Source organism: Anarhichas minor, unplaced genomic scaffold (assembly GCF_050575085.1).
Source record: "Anarhichas minor isolate MPS153535 unplaced genomic scaffold, ASM5057508v1 ptg000010l, whole genome shotgun sequence".
Lineage (NCBI taxonomy): Eukaryota > Metazoa > Chordata > Actinopteri > Perciformes > Anarhichadidae > Anarhichas > Anarhichas minor.
Window position 1 is genome coordinate 6,575,910 of NW_027466456.1, and position 20,838 is coordinate 6,596,747.

General features: G+C 42.4%; 1 protein-coding gene across 1 annotated transcript in view; it reads right to left on the reverse strand.

Moving 5' to 3' along the window:
* The window catches only part of agbl4 (AGBL carboxypeptidase 4), a 237,692-nt gene that overhangs the window by 20,062 nt on the left and 196,792 nt on the right, over positions 1–20,838 (reverse strand). Inside the window, exons 7-9 of the mRNA XM_076088602.1 lie at positions 5,838–5,930; positions 3,735–3,849; positions 2,238–2,349 (exon numbers count right to left, since the gene is read on the reverse strand). Of these exons, the coding sequence (XP_075944717.1) occupies positions 2,238–2,349; positions 3,735–3,849; positions 5,838–5,930 (320 nt within the window). The remainder of the gene's footprint in view (positions 1–2,237; positions 2,350–3,734; positions 3,850–5,837; positions 5,931–20,838) is intronic.

The window sequence follows — 20,838 nt, forward strand, 5'->3', positions numbered from 1 at the left end:
GAGGCATTGAAACATAATCATAGTCTCATGCCTACCACCACATTTAGCTTAGAAATTAAAGCTGTAACTACAAAAGACGACGACAAGCTTGGTGGTGTTTTGTTATTTCTGTGCAAGAGAAGGATTAATGCAATGTGTTGTGAATGGAGTAAAATTGTTTACTCTGACAATACAGATTTACCTTTACAACAATGACAAAACAGGGCTGCTAATATTTAACGAGCTTGTGGCATCCAGCCACTTGCCAGCCACCTGTGTGAGTGACTCACAGCATCTGTGGGAACTGTCCTCTACACTTTAGGCTGGATACCTGAATAGCATTTCAGATGCATCAACATCATTAAGTATAGGCTACTGTCTTTCTCTGGCAAGTGAGTTTGGTTAATGTGTCCGTGTTTGATCCAGGACTACCAACCTCTTACTTACAAACTCCAGTTTTTTTGCACAATTGTAGGGTACAGAAGGAAAAACCTCCTGAAAATTGATAATGACCTCCCATTACAGCTTCCTCTCAGTCTCCTAGTTTTTAAACAGATGACCACACTAAGTTAGCGGTTAGTAAATGGGCCACTGTAGCTGCGGCTGATCTGCTGTTAATGGAGTCCTCCAGCAGAGCCCTCCAACCCTGGTAGCCTCATTAGACCCTATGCCCGCTGTGTGAAATGAGCATGAATGGAGGGCAGCAGCACAGAGCCTCCTGGCTGCAGAGTTGGCATTGAGACTGGCATCTGGGAGCCCAGAGTAGTGTGTCTGATGGGATTAACTGGCTGTGGCGAGAGAGAGACAGAAGAGGAGATGTTGTCCAAGCCTCCAAATTAACTCTGCAAGACTAAAGGCAATCGTCAGGAAAAAGGGGGGGGGCTACAGGGGGACAAGTGCTGGTGGGATGGTTACCAACAGCGAAGGAGAAGGAATGGGAGGCATCTGACCAGCGGGAGTGGACTTAGGAAACATATGGCCCAATACTGTGTTGACTGGAGGCTGCAATCACCCAGCCAAACGCAAAGTCACTGTGGTAGCGATTAAGTAACTTTTATTAGGCTATAGCAAGATTTAAAAAAAGAAAATGTGTATGAGACTGAATATATGCCAGGGCATATATATATATATATATACACATACTGTATCTACAAGCAATGACTCAGTGGTCTACAACCTCTTTTTGCTTGTGGCCTTTTACTATGAAGCAATGTCTACTCATGAACTCTTGGCCTGAAGAGGTAAGATAAGAAACAAAAACACAAGAAAAGAGCAAAGATTGGTTAAAAGTTTGCAAAATAAATACAACTGTTTTGTTTTGTTTTCCTACCCCTGCAGTCATGTTGTGACCTCTTAGATTCATCCCCCGACCATCGAGAGGGTCTCAACCCCAAGGTTGGGAACCACTCCTCTATATAATGGTGTGATTGTTACAATTTATTGTAAAAGTATGCATCTTAAAGACAAAAAAATACCTATGCTGGCAGGGGACACTTTCACTTGAGAACACCTGTTTGTATGTGTATATTGCAGTATTCTCATTGTGTGATGAGTGAGTGTTTGTATGTGTATGTGTCTGTTTGCTCAGGATGCGTATGTGTGTGTGTTTGCGCGTGTGAGCGTGTGTGAATGACAGCCATGAGTGGATCACCCTGCCATGACAGAGTCTATCGATCAGTGTGTCAGCGCCGGGGGAAAAGGTTAATCTGCCCGATGCCAGCCCCGCGCCTCACCCCATCTCTGGCCTGCCCTGCATCCCGCTGCGGCCCGCTCCCTCTCTTATCAGGATTAGAGGAGTGTACAAAAGGGCAGAGTATTCCCAGGATACACACTGACCTTCAGTAATCCCACCAACCTGCCGCGCTGCTTATAATTAACATCAGGAACAAAGAGGAAAATCCCTGGCCTGCCTCTGACACGTTCCTCTGACTGAAAGACTGAAACTGTAGAAGGAAAAAGTTACAGTAGAGTCAGAGACTGAAAGCATAGACTTGCTTCAGCAGTGTGTTTTGAATGGCCAGGAGAGCCAAGCTGACATTCTAGAGGTGCTGACTTGCCTATCCCTGCTCCCCAGTGCAAAAACCCTGAACACAGATTGGAGGAACATGCTGAACCAAGCAGGGAGGCAGAAAACTGTTCTTGGGACCAGCAGACATTACTATGGTGAAGGAATGTTGAGCACAGTATGGAGGACATTTGTGCATTTGTGTGTGTGTACATGTGTGTGTGTGTGGGTGTGTTCATGCTTGCTCGCTCACCGGGTCTTGGTTCATCTGCACTATGAGTTGTTTGACAGCGTGCAGCGTGGGTTGGGCCCATGGAGAGGGATCCTGCCAGTGGCGATTCAGGTCGAAACCCATCAGAGAACACCTGTATACACACACACACATGCACACAGCTTTAATGAAAAACTACAATGTGGTCCGCCTTACAAAATATATTGCAAATGACTAAAGGTACCCTGCAGAGTTTCTGACCACTTGTAGCGCTGTGGAGCAAGTTTGTATCTTGTGCACGCAAACATATCCTGCCAATAGTTTCACACTGTTTCACTGATGGACAGTTGGTGGCATTAATAAGCAAATAAATTCACCAACAAATGCAAGGAAGAAGAAGACTGTTAGAAAACAAATGTGAATGTAAATATCCCTGTGTCCAAAATCAGTGCCTCATTCACTCATTCAGACACTGGGTAGTTTACTCCAGAGTGGTGTATCAAGATAGAGTGATAGAGTCACCCAAAGGCAATTTGCATGGAAGGGTGAATATAATGTATTGATGTGAACAGGTATACTATATAGAGGTGGATTGCTATCTTAGGTGTTACTATCAACCGATATTGCCATAATGGAATGTATGCTTGCATGTAAAGATGCCCACTGAGTTGCCCTATTTGTTGTCATGTGTATCTTCAACATTTAAGCACTTGGTAATCGTACAGGAGTTACTGATACTGTGGAGCAACTGTGCAGAGCAGCCAGCCGTGAACTAAATACTCATCCCAGGTTAACTGACATTGATTCTTTGCTCTGCATGTATCCATTTCAGTCTGCTCTGCACTGCATCCTACAGGGAAGGTTGTGTGGAAGGTCGTGTGTCTGTGTGTGTGTGTGTGTGTGTGTGTGTGTGTGTGTAAATGTGTGAGAAAGAGATGCATGCATGTGTATAAATGAGCACGTGTGATTGGTGAGCTGAGGACTATCACTACTCACGCTCTGCCAATACACTGCTCATCACCACTCAATGTGAAAGCAAGCTAATGAAAATAGCCTTTATGCAGTCACCAATCACAGTCAGCAATATTGCAGAGATTGAAAAATTCCCTGTAAATATTTTTGGTGGCAGTGACAAGCCCCCACCACCAGATGGCCCTCACAAACACACTGGGAGCAGGCTGCCGATGCTTAACTCAGTGTACATTAGTATTCCTGGGGCTGAGCCTATTAAGTAAAAGGCAATTATGAAGAAGGGAAAGAGAAGAGAGGAAAATAAAGGAGAGGAGGAGGATGCCCACAGAGCTGCGGCAATAGTGTTAAAAACAGAGGATGGACAGAGATACTGGCAGAGAGAACAGCCCTACAGCTAAATACTATCTTCTAACAAATGCACTGCTGTGAGCTATATGAATTCATTAAGCTCCATAAAGATGGAGTTAAAAGAACACAATCCCACGTAGGGTTTAAAACAATGTAATGTGGGAATTAAAGGCAACAAAAGGATGCATCCAAATCAAGAATTAAAATATGTTTGTGTACCTGTAGTTGCCCAGGTAGACTCCATCAGGATTTAGCATGGGGACGATCTTGAAGATCACATGATCTCTTAGGATCTGAGCCACAGGATGCTGGCTTACCAGGAAGTCGATCACACCTATCAAACACACATACATAAATCCACTCACACAAACCCGCATAGAGGGAAATAGACTTGAAAAGAAGACCGAAGACGGGCTGGCAGTTAATTGAGTCTTGAGAAACAAAAGGAGAAGGAAGGACAGCGAGGGGGCATCGCCAGAATCGGGGGAGGAATAGGAGACGTCAAGCCTAAATCGATACAAATGGAATGGAGCTGACGGCGCTGGAAAAACAGACAGCACACAGCGGGCTAGAAACCAACTCATCTGATTCATGATGATGCACACACACGTTGAAATACACTTACACACAAACTGAGGCGTGGGTAGATTAGATAGATAGATAGATAGATGGATAGATGGATAGATAGACGGATGGACGGATGGACGGATAGATGGCTAGATAGACGGATAGACGGATAGACGGATAGATAGGTAGATAGGTAGATAGACAGATAGACAGGTAGATAGATAGGTAGATAGCCCCTTTACCCCACCTCTATGTATCAGACCCTTCCTCACAAACGCCATCTCTACACCTCGTTAATGTTAATGGTCCTTTCTCAGTCTGCCTCACTGACTCAGAGTAGTGGATAGGGACCACCGCTAAAGGTAAGGCCGTGCTCTCCGTCCCTTTATCGCACCAGCCCTCCCCCCTTCCCGACCGGCTCCCTATAAACATGGAAGTGGGACCCAGAAGGAGCGAACCTGCCCACTCACCTCAGTATGAGCAGGAGAAAGGGAGCTAAAAGTCATTAAATCCTGCTAAAACTGTTGTACTGCACAAGGAGACAATTTCCCAAAGGTTCTCAGTTTTCAAACTGTTTTATTAGTTTTGAGACAAAGCAACCCTATCATATCCTCAGATTGTATTTCCTAAGATACAATATAGAGGCACAGGTTCTTGTATCTATTCCTGTAACACTCAGACATCTACGGTTTAGTTGTGGAGCATATGTCTTAATGATGAATTAACAAGAAAAATTTCATATATTCAAGTAGAAGTTCGTACTGTATGTTTATGAGAAAATGAAAGGTGTGCTCCTTGTGTTCAGTGTTATACCTGATATACTCTGTTTACTAAGCATGGGGAGTACTGAGCGCTTTGTGCAACGTTGTATAATGTGACCTGTGGCTCTGAAGGGAGCTTTCTAAAGTTTGAGAAAACTGCCCTGATGATGTCTACAGAAATCTGTCAAAATTATAACTGAAAACCTGTATTGAAAACTGGATCATGCACTCAAGATATGAGGGCAATTATTACTGTTGTTAAGTTAATGTGGGAATTTTTAGGGACTTTAAATCGGAATAGCTCTGTCTCTGCTGCACTGTTTTGAAAATTATTTTCTAATGTCACTGGCAAATCACCCAACTACATGAAAGCATCATGCTAATTTGCTGGAGTGCTCCTTTAATCTGGAGGAAAAGGTCTCACTACAGCATTTAACAGTTTTACAGGTAAATTATGAAATGCATGCAAACATGCTTTGTTTTATGGTGTCCTTTATATCATGACTTGAAAAAGAGGTTATTCAAAATGATTAAACAATAGGGATCATTTTTGTGAAATAAAAGATGGTCCCTATCCCATTGTACTAACTAGCTTGCTGTTTGTAAATTACTTTATCAGCTAATTACGCAACAACCAACGGCAGATCCATGCCGCGTGGCTAAGTTACAGCTAGCTGGCTAACCTTAGCTTAGCTTACAGTTAGCTAGTTAGTAGGTAGCGATCATTAGTGATATACCTTTGCTTTGTAATCAGTCCACAGGCTGCTGTAGGCAGCCAAGAAAGTCAGGGAAATGTCTCAGTTTTTTAGTTACGTTACAATCACTTTTCACTTTGACGATGCAAAGTGGACAATACAATGTAATTAATAGCCCTACATGAATGGGTAGTTTATATATTTTAGGTTACTATTCTGTATCATATCTTTTGTATAAGAACATGTATATTACATCTTAAACACCCCATATAAAGCGCGACCGAACATTTAAACTTTACCTTGACAAATAAAGGAGGCAGGAGACTCTCCAGGGTGAACACGAGATGTAAGAAAGACCAGCTTCTTCTCCCGCTCTGGATCCAGATGTTCTGCTGGGGGAGGAGAGAGAGAGAGAGAGAGAGAGAGAGAGAGAGAGAGAGAGAGAGAGAGAGACAGACAGAGGAAGGGTAAAGGTGAAAAGAAGAGTAAAGACAAAGGGAGAAAGAGGTCGTGTTGTTAATGCACACAGTTCTAGATGTGTAGACAGCAATTCTAAAACTTCTCAGTTTCAGATAAGACTAAAATATTAGGCCATTATCATAGTATCAGAGAGATCATAAGTCGCCCATTATAGTCCAGTGTGAGAGGCTGGGTGAAAACACACACTGACCCGGCCGTCCATTTTTTGCCAGACACACATGAATCAAACATCAAACCAACACAGGGCACAGAATATTCAACTGGGCAAGGTGAATTATACATCTACAGAGGTCGGGATCAGTCGGCAACAGGTGTGACCCGATAGAGGTCTTCTTTGATTTGAGTCTTCAGGTCTGGCTGAAGACTTCTTTCTAGACACTTCTCCACTCCTGCTCTTTTAATCTGTTAAACAGATGAGTTGGACCATGGAGACTTCTCATTTTCAATCACTCAATGTCAATTGGTGGATTTTTGCATTAATGATGCTCCATGAACCTTTTAACATACTTGTCAAACCTGAAAATGTTCAAATCGAGAGATTTTCCAAAGCAAAGTGAAAGGTCGTGGATTCTTACCTCAAATCAATACATTTTTTTCTGCATTCTGGAGATGTGAGTGAATAAATGTAAAACTTCTAGTTACAAGAGAATAATCTCAACTGTTTTCACATTTTATTTGACACCTGCTGTGGTGAAATGTTAACCTCTTATATTACCGTAGGTATTTTGAGGATCATTCTCGCTCACATTCCTCAAATACTGAACAATAGACAGACTAAATAACATGAAAACAAACAGTCCACTCTGCGTTCCCAGCAGTTGGCAAAGTTGAAAACCACAGAGGTCAAATATTTGCTGTTTTCTTGGCCAGTGTTTTCCCTCTAATCTGCTGTAGCTAATGGATGAAAGTGATTGCGTGCCTCATCACTATACACAAACTTAATATCTTATTGATTCCTCCACCCGCTTCTGCTGAGCAAACAAAATGCTAATTAGCAACAGGCTATGCACCTTTCCTTCTCCTTAATTCCAATTTAGCCTCACAGCAGTGTGTTGTGTGTGTGTGTGTGTGTGTGTGTGTGTGCTTCTGTGTGTGTACATGGTGCGTCAGTTTGAGTGGTTAGGGGTCGTAAACAAACAAAAAAAAGCGTTGTTCCATTTAAGTACTCTCCCTCTGATTTTATTTCGCTTTTCTCTCCCTCTGCCCTTCACAGAGACAAATGGCTTTGCCATTCAGGAGTCTCCGTGGAGCGGGGCGGGCCGTTTGTTGTAAATGTGAGTGCTTGCGGTTTGGCCGGCCGCTGGGTGCTCGGTGGCTGTGAAATTCCATCACTTAGAAATTCTACTTTGGCCTCGACCCCAGGCCACCACAGTAGCTCCTGATACAAGAACCCCCCCCCCCCCCACACACACACACACACACATTACAGTGCAAAGCTGCAATCACGAAAGAAAAAAACAAAACATGGACTGACATACACACAGCCTTTCTCCCTACAGTAAAACCAAGAACCCAGAAAGTTGAGAGCCAAACCAGAGGCAGCTGCCAAGGTCCCGACTGTCGGGGAATTCAACCATCGTGGCCATGCTACATTTAGTCTCAGTGCTAGTGTGCCCTTGCTGCTTCATCAAAACAATCTCTTACAGCAGGCTCCTGGAGCTTACAATGGATTCACTGTTAATACATAGTTGTGTCAGTGTGTGTGTGTGTGTGTGTGTGTGTGTGTGTGGGACTATGTCTCCTCAGGGCTCTCACAAATGCTCCCAGAGTAGTTGTTGTGTTTATGTGTCTGTATCTCTGCATCCCTCTGTGTCTGGCTGTGCTCAGCCAAGCATTGTAGCACAAAATTAAGTCCTGCTATTCTATAGGCACCCCAACGCCCAGAGGGAACCAGTACCATACCAACGAGCGTAGCTCGGCTGTACGTTAGGCAAAATCATGGCTCGGGTGTGGGTGATATATAACATGAAGGTTGGGGTCAAGTTATGGTTGAGCCCGGCGCTGCAGCAGCATCTCCCGACCTCAAGGTGTCAGTAGAGATCAGCCGGCGGGGGGGCTGTCATGAGGGGGAGATGGATGAAGAGAGAGAACGCAAAAAAGAAGTAACATAGAAAATAAAGGCAAACGATTTGACTGAAAGGTAGCGAAGTCAACACAAATGATCTAACTCTTTCCTGGAACTCCTTTTTTCTGTCTTTGCACACAGTTCTTAGAAATTGTAGTTGGAGGGAAGAACAGCCCAGAACAGAGTTTCAACAACAGAGTCCTTCCATGCTGAGCTGAATGCCAAACCAACATCACTGCCATTGAATTCATCAGCAGAAACATTAGAGTTCAATTCATCATCTTCACTTGTCTATATTTTTGAGATGTGCGACATTTTTGCTCATTACGGATGTTAGAATGATTGGGTTTGCATTATTCTGTATGTGTGTACATCAGGGGTGCAACTAATGATTATTTTAATTATTGATTATACTTTTGATTGGTAGATTCATTATTTAGTGTATAAAATTATTGAAAATAGTTAAATATGCACAGCATAATTTCCCAGAGCCCATTGTGACGCCTTGAAATTGCTTGTTCAGTTCAACTAACAGTCCGAAACCCATATATTATGTTTACATTGATATAGAACTGAAAAAATAAGCAAATATGCACATCGGAGAAGCTGGAATGAGCCCAATCAATATTATTGCTTGATAACTGACCAGAACAATAAATCAATGAATAGTTGCAGAATAAGTTTATGTCCATCAACTAATCAACCAATCAGCAAACTGTTTCAGCACAGGTGTACAGTCATTATGGCAGAGCATACATTGAATGTGTGTGCATTTGTTTGTGCAAACGGAAAAACAAGTACATGGTTCCTATGTAGACGATCAACAGTGCTAGGTGAACGTTTTTAATAGCTTACAAGAAGATGGTGCACTTACCACTGAAATATGTCCCAAATGTTTACAATACACTCCATGTTTATCTTCTCTCCCTTTCTGTGTACATATTGCACTAATAGAGCAGACATGCTTGTAAACAGGATGTTAGTATCTTGCTGGCCTATTTTTTTTATTTTCATGCAAACACATTCTGTTTAACTTTGCAACATGATCTTATTTTTTTCTTTTTTTACATTCTACCTATAATGTTTGCGTATGCCTGGCATCCCAGAAATGTTTGTGACTTTAATATCTGCCATGCTGTGACAACATTACTAACTCCTGAGAGGCCATGTCTCTAACCTTCACCTCATCACAGTCCTCCTGTCACCGCAGCTATACGAGAACATGACAAAAATACACAAAAGTATAAGAAAAGGAGAAACAGAGTGAGAGAGGGCTACAGTAAGAGGACGGGGGCAGAGCAGGGGAGGGGTACGTGACAATGAGTGAGTGAAAGCGGCAGAGGCAAAATTTATGCCCACACTTCCAAATCAAAGTGCTTCCTCAGCATATTCCTCACCTGCCAAAGTCACGCACCGCACTGTACGGCACATTACTGCTCATTCTCTCGCAGCTTGCCGAGAGGGGAGGAAAAAAATTAAAGGATGTCAAACTACGATCAGCTCTGATAAATATGTAAATTACTGGAGACAAGAAAAGTGCCTGTGAAAAACAACATAAGTCTAATGGATTCTGAAGGTCAGTCACGATTGTGCTGGTCAGCTCTTTCTGTGACAACAAGTCTCGGGAACTTGGGGTTCGATTCCATAAGTTGTGACATGATGTAATTAACTGAGATCGTCTTCATCATTCTTCTGCAGCAGGTACAAAGGCCTTATTGGAGCATCATGACATATATTTTAAATACATTTACCCACTTAAAAAGTAAATTTGATTCAAGGAGTAAGAGGCAGATTTAGCTTTTTCAAAAAAACATTCCATCAGTGTCCAAACTTTAAGAAATGGAAGGCTGAGGGGACTGAAGACTGGCACTAAACTGTAACACTATAGTTATCTTAAATACATCTTACATTTTAAACCAGATGAAATATAGAATATCTAAACTCTTTGACACACTATGGGGAGAGACAATCTGCTATGCATTGCTACACACTGCGACCACAGTACACAGTGATACGATAAAAAACAATGTCACAGTGGCCACAGCTTTATAACACATTATTCCACAAGTCTCAAATCAAGGCCTCCTCCCCCCTCTCTCTGCTCTGTGGCTTTTACACTGTAATAAATTAGCCTCACTTTGGCGAGATGGCAACAAGACACGCTTGGCGTCCTGCTCAGTGCGTCATATCGAGGATGGGCGTGAGCAGTAAATTGTCACTGGCGTTGAATTTATACAGAGCCTTGGGACGAGATGCAGCACCGTGTATTGCCCAGCTGAGTGAGCCCCAACAAGCATCAAAGCCCCCCGCACCTCTTCACACTCCACTCCGCTCCACCCGCTGACACCACCCTCCGCCACCTCAAGGACAAACAGCGAAAGAGAGAGAGGAAGAAAGAAAGAAGAAAAAGAAAGAATGAGAGGGATGGGGCTATATGCGCTGAAGTGTGGAGGACTCTAAAGAGTTTTATGATGCTATTTTATTTTTTGCCCAGGAATTGCCCAGGTCCCTGCCTTAAGTGTTAGTGTGTGCATGTGTGTGTGTGTTTGTTTGTTTGTGTCTGTATGTGCTGGACAGCCTGTGGCGTCTCTCAGATTTATTCTGCTCATCGTATTGTGGGGAGGCAGGGGCATTGTCAAGGCCTCCTAACACATTCATAAAGCATTCCCTGTCACTCCACACACCACACAGCTAAACTGTGAGGTGAGGAGGGGGGAGAGAGAGAGAGGGGGAGAGAGAGAGAGGGAGAGAGAGAGAGAGAGAGAGAGAGAGGAGTGAGAAAGAGGAGTCAAACATTGCTAATCGTCATAACATGGGGCCAAGGTGTTTTCTCTGAACTGACAAAGAAGGAAAGCTACAGAGGAGAGGATGTTTACACAGACAGGTGGATGGACAGAGACTCAGGGGATGATTGATGCAAAGACAGAGGACAGCGAGGGGGGAGACAGAAAGACAAGCCGTGAGACAGGTGAAAAGTAAACAAAGAGAAGCAGAAGATCAACAGAACAACACATGAAACTTTACTGAGCTCTTTCAAAATCCCCCCAACTTTTAAAAAATCTCTTTTCTTCTTTGGTTCTCACCACAACCATTACATTCAACTGCGACTCATATTTGATCTCATATCAAATCACTGTTCAATTGTACGGTGGTATGGGTCGGGAAATATACTGAATACTACAATTTTTTTGTTCACTTAAAAGTAATAAAAACTAAAAGATATTGAGTAAAAAATGACTCTAACTAAGTTAGTTATTGTTTATCTTTTCAATTGTGGAATGTAAACTCCCCCAGGAAATTTTGACAATAAAATACAATGTTCCTCATAGAAGCAACAGCCCCGGTAATGTAGCTGTACACAGTAGCATAGTATGCACAAATGTTTTAGTTTTGTTATTCATCATGAATTATTGTACTTACACTGCAAACCTACAACCTGCTATGGAAAAATGTACTTATATGTACTGCAATTATAATTATAGTTATGCTAAAAAAACTATTTTGAATAGGACAGATGGACAGAAGAGAAATAGAGAAATGAGACAAGAGAAAGAGAAGGATAGAGAGGCACACTGGGTGACACCACCCTGATGTATCTGTTGGGTTAAGTCACCTCTAGCACCTCTCTACACCTCCGTCCCGTCATCTCCACTCATCTCTGTACCCGCCTCCCTCCTTCACTTCCTCTCTGTCTCCTTGGCCATCGTAGCCATCTACAGTAGGACGTGTGCGTAGCTGAAGAGAGAACTCAAAAGACGTGGTGGTCAGAGGTGTGTGTGTGTGTGTCTGTGTGTGTGTGTGAGGGAGAGACGGAGCAGGCTTTGGGAGGGATTACAATGGCCGTGTTGAGACACTCAGATTGGCATCACATCCAGACACAAAGGGGTGGGATAGAGAGAAAAGAAAATTGGGAGAGTCATAAAGGGGATGAAGGGTAGCGAGAGAAATAAAGAGAAAATAGAGTGAGATGAAAAAAAAGAGAGAGAAGGGCTTGAGCAGAGGAAACCCTTGAGATGACAGCATGTAAATACGCCAACGGCGGGCCTCTAAAGTGGAGATGAAGAGGCGGCAGGATAAAAAGCTCTGAGCGCTGTGTGATTATGGATCAATTTGCTGCAATTTGCTGGTCCCTGTGAAATAGAGAGATTTCTGCTCCTCAAGGGCAGCCGTGATGACAGTGGAGGTCACAGACGATGGGAGTGGCAGAGTGACAGAGGGAGACATGCTGACGGAGAAGGGGAGACGGTCTGTCCGAAACAAGGTGTCAGCCATGCCATCAGCATTCAAGCCTGAGCTCAGGGGCTTTCTAATTATGTTAATAAGAGGTGCAGGTGAGATGCGGGCCTTTGGCCACCATTGACCAGAGAGCGGTCTGATACCACTGTGAGCTCTGGTCCTGTTCGGGTCACAGATGCGTAGTCAAGTGGATGCACCACGAAAATAACGATCTAAACCAGGGCTATTCAATTACAAAGTCAATTGGGACAGTTTTTAAAACCAGGAAATGTAGATGGGCCAGACATTTTCAGCAGCCTATCGTTTTTTTTTAGCTTTTGGTAATGACAGTTTTTAAACTAATGCAAAAGAATGTAGTAAAAATAAGAAAAGAAAATAGCAATGTTTATTGTTTCACTCTTGAAATAAAAAATATCTTTGGTCATATACAGTATATAGAACCAGGAACATCACAAAGTGCAGAAACAGAATAAATGCTATCAATGCACAGAACTATAACAATATAGAAATAACCAATAACACACCCTCTCTCTCTCCCACACACACACACACACACACACACACACACACACACACACAGCAAAGCACCCTGCTACTTGTGACTGTCAATAGCCAGATGTTTTGAAAAGCTACAAAGCGTGGTTGAAAGTGCGTAACATGAGAAAATGTTGATTTGTAAAATAGATATGATTGGCGGTGTCGCTTGGTGTCACTTCCTGATCGGTACTGCACATGTGCAACTCCAATTGAATAGGCCTGATCTAAATGATGACAACCCTATTTCATACACTATTAAAAATACCAACAGGATATTGAATCAGAGGTCAGAAGTGTTCTTTGATGCAGCTGTAACCACACCTAGCAGTGATGTCACAGTGTACTGACACACCCTGGAGTACATTTCCCCGTCACTGCAGCAAGGAGAGAAGTCAAACTGATGTCAGTGAAAACAGGCTTTTCAGTGTATTAAGCATCACTTTAATATAGGTACAACTGAACTGGTTAAATAGCCTGGTGCATAGAACAACATCTAAATGCTGTGTGTTTATCAGTATGTTACTTTAAGTGAACCATATTAAGACATCAATGTTTAATTATCACCAGGGAGCTTTGCTGCCATTCACTGAATTAAAGGTTGCAACAGCCAAGGTTAAATGAACCATTATGTTCTTCAGTTTGTCGGATTTTGAGAGAAATATATTTGTATAACACATTCTTATATATATATATTTTTTTAAATGAATTCATTTTTACTTCATTTTCAAACCAGTACTCTAAATGCTGAGGTATAAAACAAATGTAGTTACAGGTGAGAAAAGGTTGAGAAATCCAGTCTAATGACCGCTGTCCTTTGTGTGTATGTGAGCCTTTATCCGATGTCAGGGTCAACAACAACTTAAAGCTTTTCTTCATGCCTTTCAGAAGCATGCCCATATCTCTTACAGTCACACACTGTTCTATGGAGCCCTGCAACTGTAGAGAGCGAGTGTGATAGACAGTTGGCACAGAGGGCGAGACAAAGATTCACTGAGAGAAAGACAAAGAGGGAGCTCTGTCAAGTATCAAAAGCAATAGGCCCTTTTAGCGATATGATACGGACGTCTGGCGCAAAGTCAGAGGCGGGGACTGCTCAGGGTTTCAAGGCATTGGTCACAGTCGTTTCTGAAACCCTGACTTCTCCTCTCTTGCCTTTCGGAAAATGATGACAGGAGGAGAGGAACATAAAAAGGAGGGATGGCTGGTCTGTGCGCGGCATGATACAGAATCAGAGGCATGCCAGTAATAGCCTTTTTTGAAGAATGTGCCACTGAACTTTAAGGGCTGTCTTGCTTGAAAGGACAAGTTACAAATAGGAAGAAAGGAGAAAGAGAAATGATTTCCAAGGGATATACCCCCCACTGCGCTGCCCTATTGCCACACCACAGTGGAGGAGTGTGCTTGCGTGTGTGTGTGTGTGTTTGGAAAATGCAACATCCTACGGGAAAAAACAGCTGCACGTGCACGAGCAGACACACGGTACATGGACACTTATACTTGCACTTGAGCACTATCTGGACAAAGAGGACAGTTTGTTCCCGAATGGCGTTCGAACCACTGTTGCTTTTCAGAGAGAAGCCGTAAGTGAAGCCCATCTGACAAGCAGAGTCAGACAGACGTACGGACAGAACTGATGTGTAGTTCTTTATTACTCCGTCTCTTCCTGCCTATCAATAATTTCTGAGCCACAACAATACGGTCAGGCTGAGGTAAACAACCATAGTGCATCTCAGCTTTAATAACCACGTCACACCTCCCAGCTATGTCTTTCGGTCAATTTTTCTGTTGGATTCTACTTATTTTCTTGTCTCTCATCTCTTTTTCTTTTTCTCCTCACATCTCTGCGGCAACTCAAACGTACTGTAGATCAGTCTGCAGCTCTGCTCACCATGCGATACACGTATATGTTTGTGCATGGAAGGACTAACTGTGCTTGGTGTGTGTGTGTGTGTGTGTTATGTTTGTGGTCATGTGTGCATTGCGGGCATCAGATCGGCGGCAATGTCATTCAGCAGTTTAGTAACAGGCCATTACCTTGTTAATACCAGCCTAATGGGCAGTCTGCTATTTTAAACCACAGTCTTGTTTGTGCCATTAACAACCACTTAGTGCTCCGCTCAAATCAACAGGCCACTGGGACACACCAAAAACAATAACAAAATAACAAAGACAATGTGGAATTAAGCCCAGTGTCTCTATGAACACCAGAAACACAAAGAGTCAAACACCTTTTGATTTACTTTCTTTTCCTGACTACACAAAACAAGAATAGCACAACCAGTAGACTGAGCAATATAAATTATTTCAAGTCTAGCTTTTTTTCTTTTGATTTTAATTTTTAATTTTATGTAGAAAAATGTGAAAATATATCCCAAATTGGCCAAGATAAAGCATTTTTGCTGCAAGAGCCTACTAGCTGTTCCCTAAATATATTTTTTGTTATTTTGAGCTGGTATTTAAGGCTCCAGACTAACTTTTTTCACCACCACTCCGGATCCGTCCTGAAAAACAATTATGAAAGGTTCTTGCTGTGAAATCATCTTGTATTTTTTCAAATTTCTCGCCAAAAACTAGATTTTACAAGATTACATTTGAACACATCATGATTATGTTACAATTCGCTAATACAAATTTTAACTGAATAATTAGGACCTGAACACATCATAATGTAACTCAATGCAACCTCTGTTGACATTAGCTGTTAGCGCCGCACACCGGCCACTAGCTATTCCTAACCACAACTCCTGCATGGCCAGTGAACGAGGTGATACGTTGGACTACCAACACATGCAGTTGTTGCTATTTTAGTGCCCTAACAATCTCCCTGTCCAGTACTTATGTGCAGCATCTCTTTACCTGTAGCAACTGCACTGTGTTGACATCAAGAAGTCACTGCGCTGGACTGTTGATCGCCGATAAATAATTACAGCACGTTAAGTCCCTGTAAAATGACAATTTGCAAATGTTATATTTCTGTTTGTGTACTGATTAAACAAGATATAACGTGTTTATTTGCAAATTTTTGAGATGTTTTTTTTAACTTTGGACCACGCTCGCTGCTTCCCACTGTTTCCAGTCCTCAAGCTAAAATCACCTTCCGGCTCCAGGAATACAGGCCTGACGAACGTGGTATTGAAAGTGATTAAGAGTATTTCCCAAAATGTTGAACAATTCTTTTCAAAAACGTTTAAAGTCCCTTGTCACACACCTACACACACAGAAAATCGAGAGAAAGGTGAATATGGTTCTGTTGCTTCCGTTTGCTCCAAAGAGCAGTCTAGTCTTTATCTTCTCCCATTGTGTGTCCCGTTTCAAGAGATGCACTCTGTTCTCCTTAGCTGGCTGGACTGCTCTTACATCAGAAAAAGACTGTGTGACATGCACTCAGCAGCGCTGTTTCAAACAGTGTGCTGTCCAGGGGAATTATTGTCTATTGTTACAGCTACAGGAACTGAGGAGTGGCCAAGCTAGGTTGCCTGGTGCTGCCAGCTCAAAGATAAACCAAAATATGGGTGGTTGAAAAACAGTTTACTCAGTGTGGGACCAACCCTATTACAATATATCAATACAATGATATACTATATGACAACCACATCTCAATTATTCAAACAAATACAGCAAACATGACTAAATATAGCCTGCTTACCATATGTCAGCTCTAGTCCTAAATTATCAAGCTAGACAGAGTCCAAGAGTGATACAACACGTGTGGAGACTTGTAGATATCCATTGAACATTACTCCTTCCATTCAGTCAAGGCTGAAACAATATATTCAGTCATTTTAAGTGCAAATGCAAAAAGCTTCCACCATTAACAGGATAATCTAAGCTACAGGAAACAATTAACAAAAGAATAATAAAAACACCATGATTGTACAATAAAAACTCATTTCTGACCCCAAACTGAAGTTAATTCACATTGATGGCAAATTCTACATTCCTGCACAAGCTGATACTGTATGAAGGCATCTGCAAAAGAAAAAAAAGAGATTTCATTATACCCACATCAACAGTATTTTTGTTTCTGTGATTAAAAAAGGTAAAAAGTGTAGAAGTCATCCATCTCCCCAATCTCTCTGTAAGTTAACTTGAAAGGATTTTAATGCAGCGTAACACCTGCTGTTAATACAGCTCTCTGATAAAGCTGACATCAAATGTCTCAGATAACATCACTGCTTATCTCTGGATATTAAATGACTTCTGGAATATCTAAGTTTTTTTTTAGGATTGTTGTATAACTGCTAAAAGAAAAGAAAAAAAGCCCGATGTAGGGAAGCTGGAGAGTGGGAGAAGACAGCATGTCCATTTAAATGGAACCAGAAAATCTCATCACCCAATTATACAAATACAACATTCACACTGTAGGAAAGCTATACTAAAGCATTCATCGCATACATAAACACAAACATAAACATGTGTATTTGTGGGTCTACAATGAGAATAAACTACATTGAAATGGTAATGGAGCTCATGACTCCTGTTCGTCTCTTTCTCCTCCCACTCCTGATTGGCCGCACCTGATGCAACAACTGCACGCTGGTTGGTTTAGGATTAATGTGGTTGCCATGACAACATGCCGGCCGTAGAGGAGTGTTGGAATGGATGAGTGTGTGTGTGTGTGTGTGTGTGTGTGTGTGTGTGTGTGTGTGTGTATACTTTGTTTGAAGTGGCAGGCCTTTTCAACAGCTTTGATCAGGGAAATGTTTGTAGTGGGGGCAAACCTGGAGAACAAACAGGACTTCAGAGAGATTAGCGATCTGTGGGACACACACACCACACACACACACAGACACACACACACACACACACACACACACAAACGAACACATAGGCTGTCTGGAAGTCAGCTTTCTGAATAAAATCAGCCACATAGCTCCTCAGCTGAAAATTACACTCTTTGTATCTTTGTCACGTGATGAAGCAAAGACAACGGGGAGGAGGGCGTTAGCCATATCTGCTGGTTGACATTCCTCTGTTCTTTCCCTCTCCTTCACACCCTCTAAGCTGATGTTTTTGAAGAAACAGACCAAGAACAAGTGATCTAGAGTACAATGTGTGAATGTGTGTGCTTATGCCAACGCTGCAGGGCCTGCGTAAATCCATCAGTGCTGAGGAGAGGCCAGGTGAGTTCTTTAGCAGCCAACGCGTGACATATGGCCCCCGTGCTCCTCCATCATGCTATACTGAGCGGTAGCATGTGTGTCTGTACGTCAGCGGACTCTATGTGTGTGTGTGTGTGTGTGTGTGTGTATTAGAAGAAGAATCAAATGTGTGAGCCAGGAGCTGTGATTCAGACAAATACACTTCACCGCCCGTGCCGCTCCCAGCCCCAACCCAGACGGACAGCACTGTAGCTATTCTCAGAGCCCCAAGCACATCACTCAGTCCCCAAGGTAGGAAGATAAGTCATCCACTGAGGTCGCAGGAGGTGTTGTGTCTCTCACTGCAAGCAGTTCAGAGTTTGAAGAATGGAGGTACAAGCCCGACACAAACGGCAATGTGCCTCTCATCTCAGTTCTAGCAATCGGACAGAGTGGCAAGTCATGTTCCCAACTCCCAAACATGTCAACATTGTGACACATAAATAAAATAATCTCTCTCTGATAGAGAAAATGTATTGTAAAGCATTCATTAATATTTCAAAATTTTAGTCCTGATGATAGGAGCATTTGTTTTAAAATGGCACTGACAGGTTTGATGGATCTTTATCAATACTGTGGTCAGAAAAGCTTTTTTTAAAAGCTTTTTTAGATCATAATAAAAACTACTTAACAGTATTTTTGGTTTACTCCTTACAATAAATAGCAGGTGCATTTTATTGTCCTTTTCCTTTTCCAAATGATTTCACGACATACAAGTAAAATAAATACAACTGTTAGGCTATACGTAAGCACAGAGGTGATTTGAACCAAATACTATTTCAGCATGCTAACCTGCTCACAATCACAATGCTAACACCAACACAGTTATTACAATTCATCCTGAAGGAGGCATGAATGTCTGCACCAAATTGCATGGCAGTCCATTCAATAGTTGTTGAAATATTTAAGTGTGAACCTCATGGTAAGGAAAATCTCAGGGGTTCAAAGTGGTGGACAGCCAATGCCATCCCAAGAGCCATGATGCTAGCACCGTTGAAATTAACTTAAAACTGAAAAATTCACTTTGCACAAAGAATAATGACAAAGCCCCTCTGAGCCCATTAACAGTGCTTTTCTTAACCCTAAAGAGTTTAGTTTTGTTTCATTTAAACATTAAAAAACGATATAAAATAACAACAAAGTGCCACTAGTAAGGTAGCCTATTTAGATTTTCTTTCCGAGGATCCTTTCCCTGTTATGGAAGGAGGCTGGGGGAGGACGAGATGCAGGGAAGCGAGGTGGCCTGATCACACCCCGAGAAAGCCCTGAAGAAGCAGATTATAAAACAGTGATACAATATTAATTGATGATGGTGCGTGCCAGGCAGTGCAGGGTTGTCCGGGGTTTGTCTCCCCAAGGAAAGGCTGTCAGGAGCTGAGAGAGACAGGCGGGATGAGTCCCTGACCTTGTCTGTCAGCTGGTGGCGGAGAGGAGGGCTGGGAAAGGAGACCCCCAGTCCCGCTGACACTCAGATCAACACTCTGCCAGTCTACGGCAAGCCTGCTGGGACACATCCTCGAGAACCAGACAGACAGAGTGACACAGTCAGCCAGACATAATGAATGTGATCTAAATGGTAAAACATAGAAATAATAACATAAAAATGATGTGGGGCCTATAGTATCAAACAATGTGCTGCAAGGAGAAGTTATGTAATCTCACTAATGTTTTATTTTGAACATTTCACCCACAACACTGACGACTGAACAGAGAAGTGTCAAGAGAGAAGAAGATGATGATGCACTAGAACTATGAGAACTAGAAAACACAAGTTAGGAAAACAAGTCCATATTTATGTCACCTTTTGTGTTACGTTACCTTTTAATTAAAAAGAAATGCATTCTATAAAAGTGAGTTTTAACAGATGATTTAAAAGAGGACATCGCACGGATGTTCGCACAAACTGTATGAGAGTGCCATGGGTCCCGGGGATACGACTTTTTCAAGGCTTTTCATTGCCCATAGAGAAGCATATACGATAAATTGCGTCAATTACATTTAAATTTCTCTTTAATCTAGAAGGACAACCAGACATTCTTTGCCTAAGGACCTTATGCCTTGGCTCCTACAGGGTTAGAGGGTTAAAGTTAAATACTGTTAAAGTGGTGGATACGGATAGGTAGCATGTAAAAAAAATTAAGAAGGAATGATACTGAACATTGTCATGAATTGATCAGACTGGTTGGTGCTGTGTTGAAGCCAGATTAAACACATCCACACCTCTGTCAGCGATTGGGACTATTTTTTTAAACGGCACGGGAGACCGTGTGCCGTCACCTCTCTGTATTCAAACAATATTGTGTCCACCCTTCTCTATAACGCCGGGCTTTTCACACCACTTTCGAGGTGTGGCCGTTTGGAACAAATACAGGCTCTCAACATGAGGTACAAACTAGTTCTGTTCCAGTATAACTGCACCCCGTAGATAGAGGGTGATCAGCTGGCCTGGGTAACCTCTGATGATGGGAGGATGGCATCAGAGTCCCAGATAACAGGTGAGGTCCCAGATCAGAAACAAGCTTTGCTGGTGCAGTGGTGACAGTTGCAGATGCAAAGGGTTTAGTAGAAGAGATACGTTTCAAAACGGGTGTTGAAAACATAACAGACACAGAAATGGTGTTTTTCATGGTGTGAAAATCAGATAGTGGTGGCAGTGGTTGAGGAAAGGGAGTGAACAAGGCAACACGAGCATATGGGCAAGAGCCATGTGTCATCTGGGGACAGCAAACACTGGACACATGTCAGCTTCAATTAACCCTCTACCATCTGTCTGTCTCTTTATCTCTTACTTTCCCTTCCGCTACCAGGATCTCAACTAGGTCATGCAGTGCAGTAAATCAC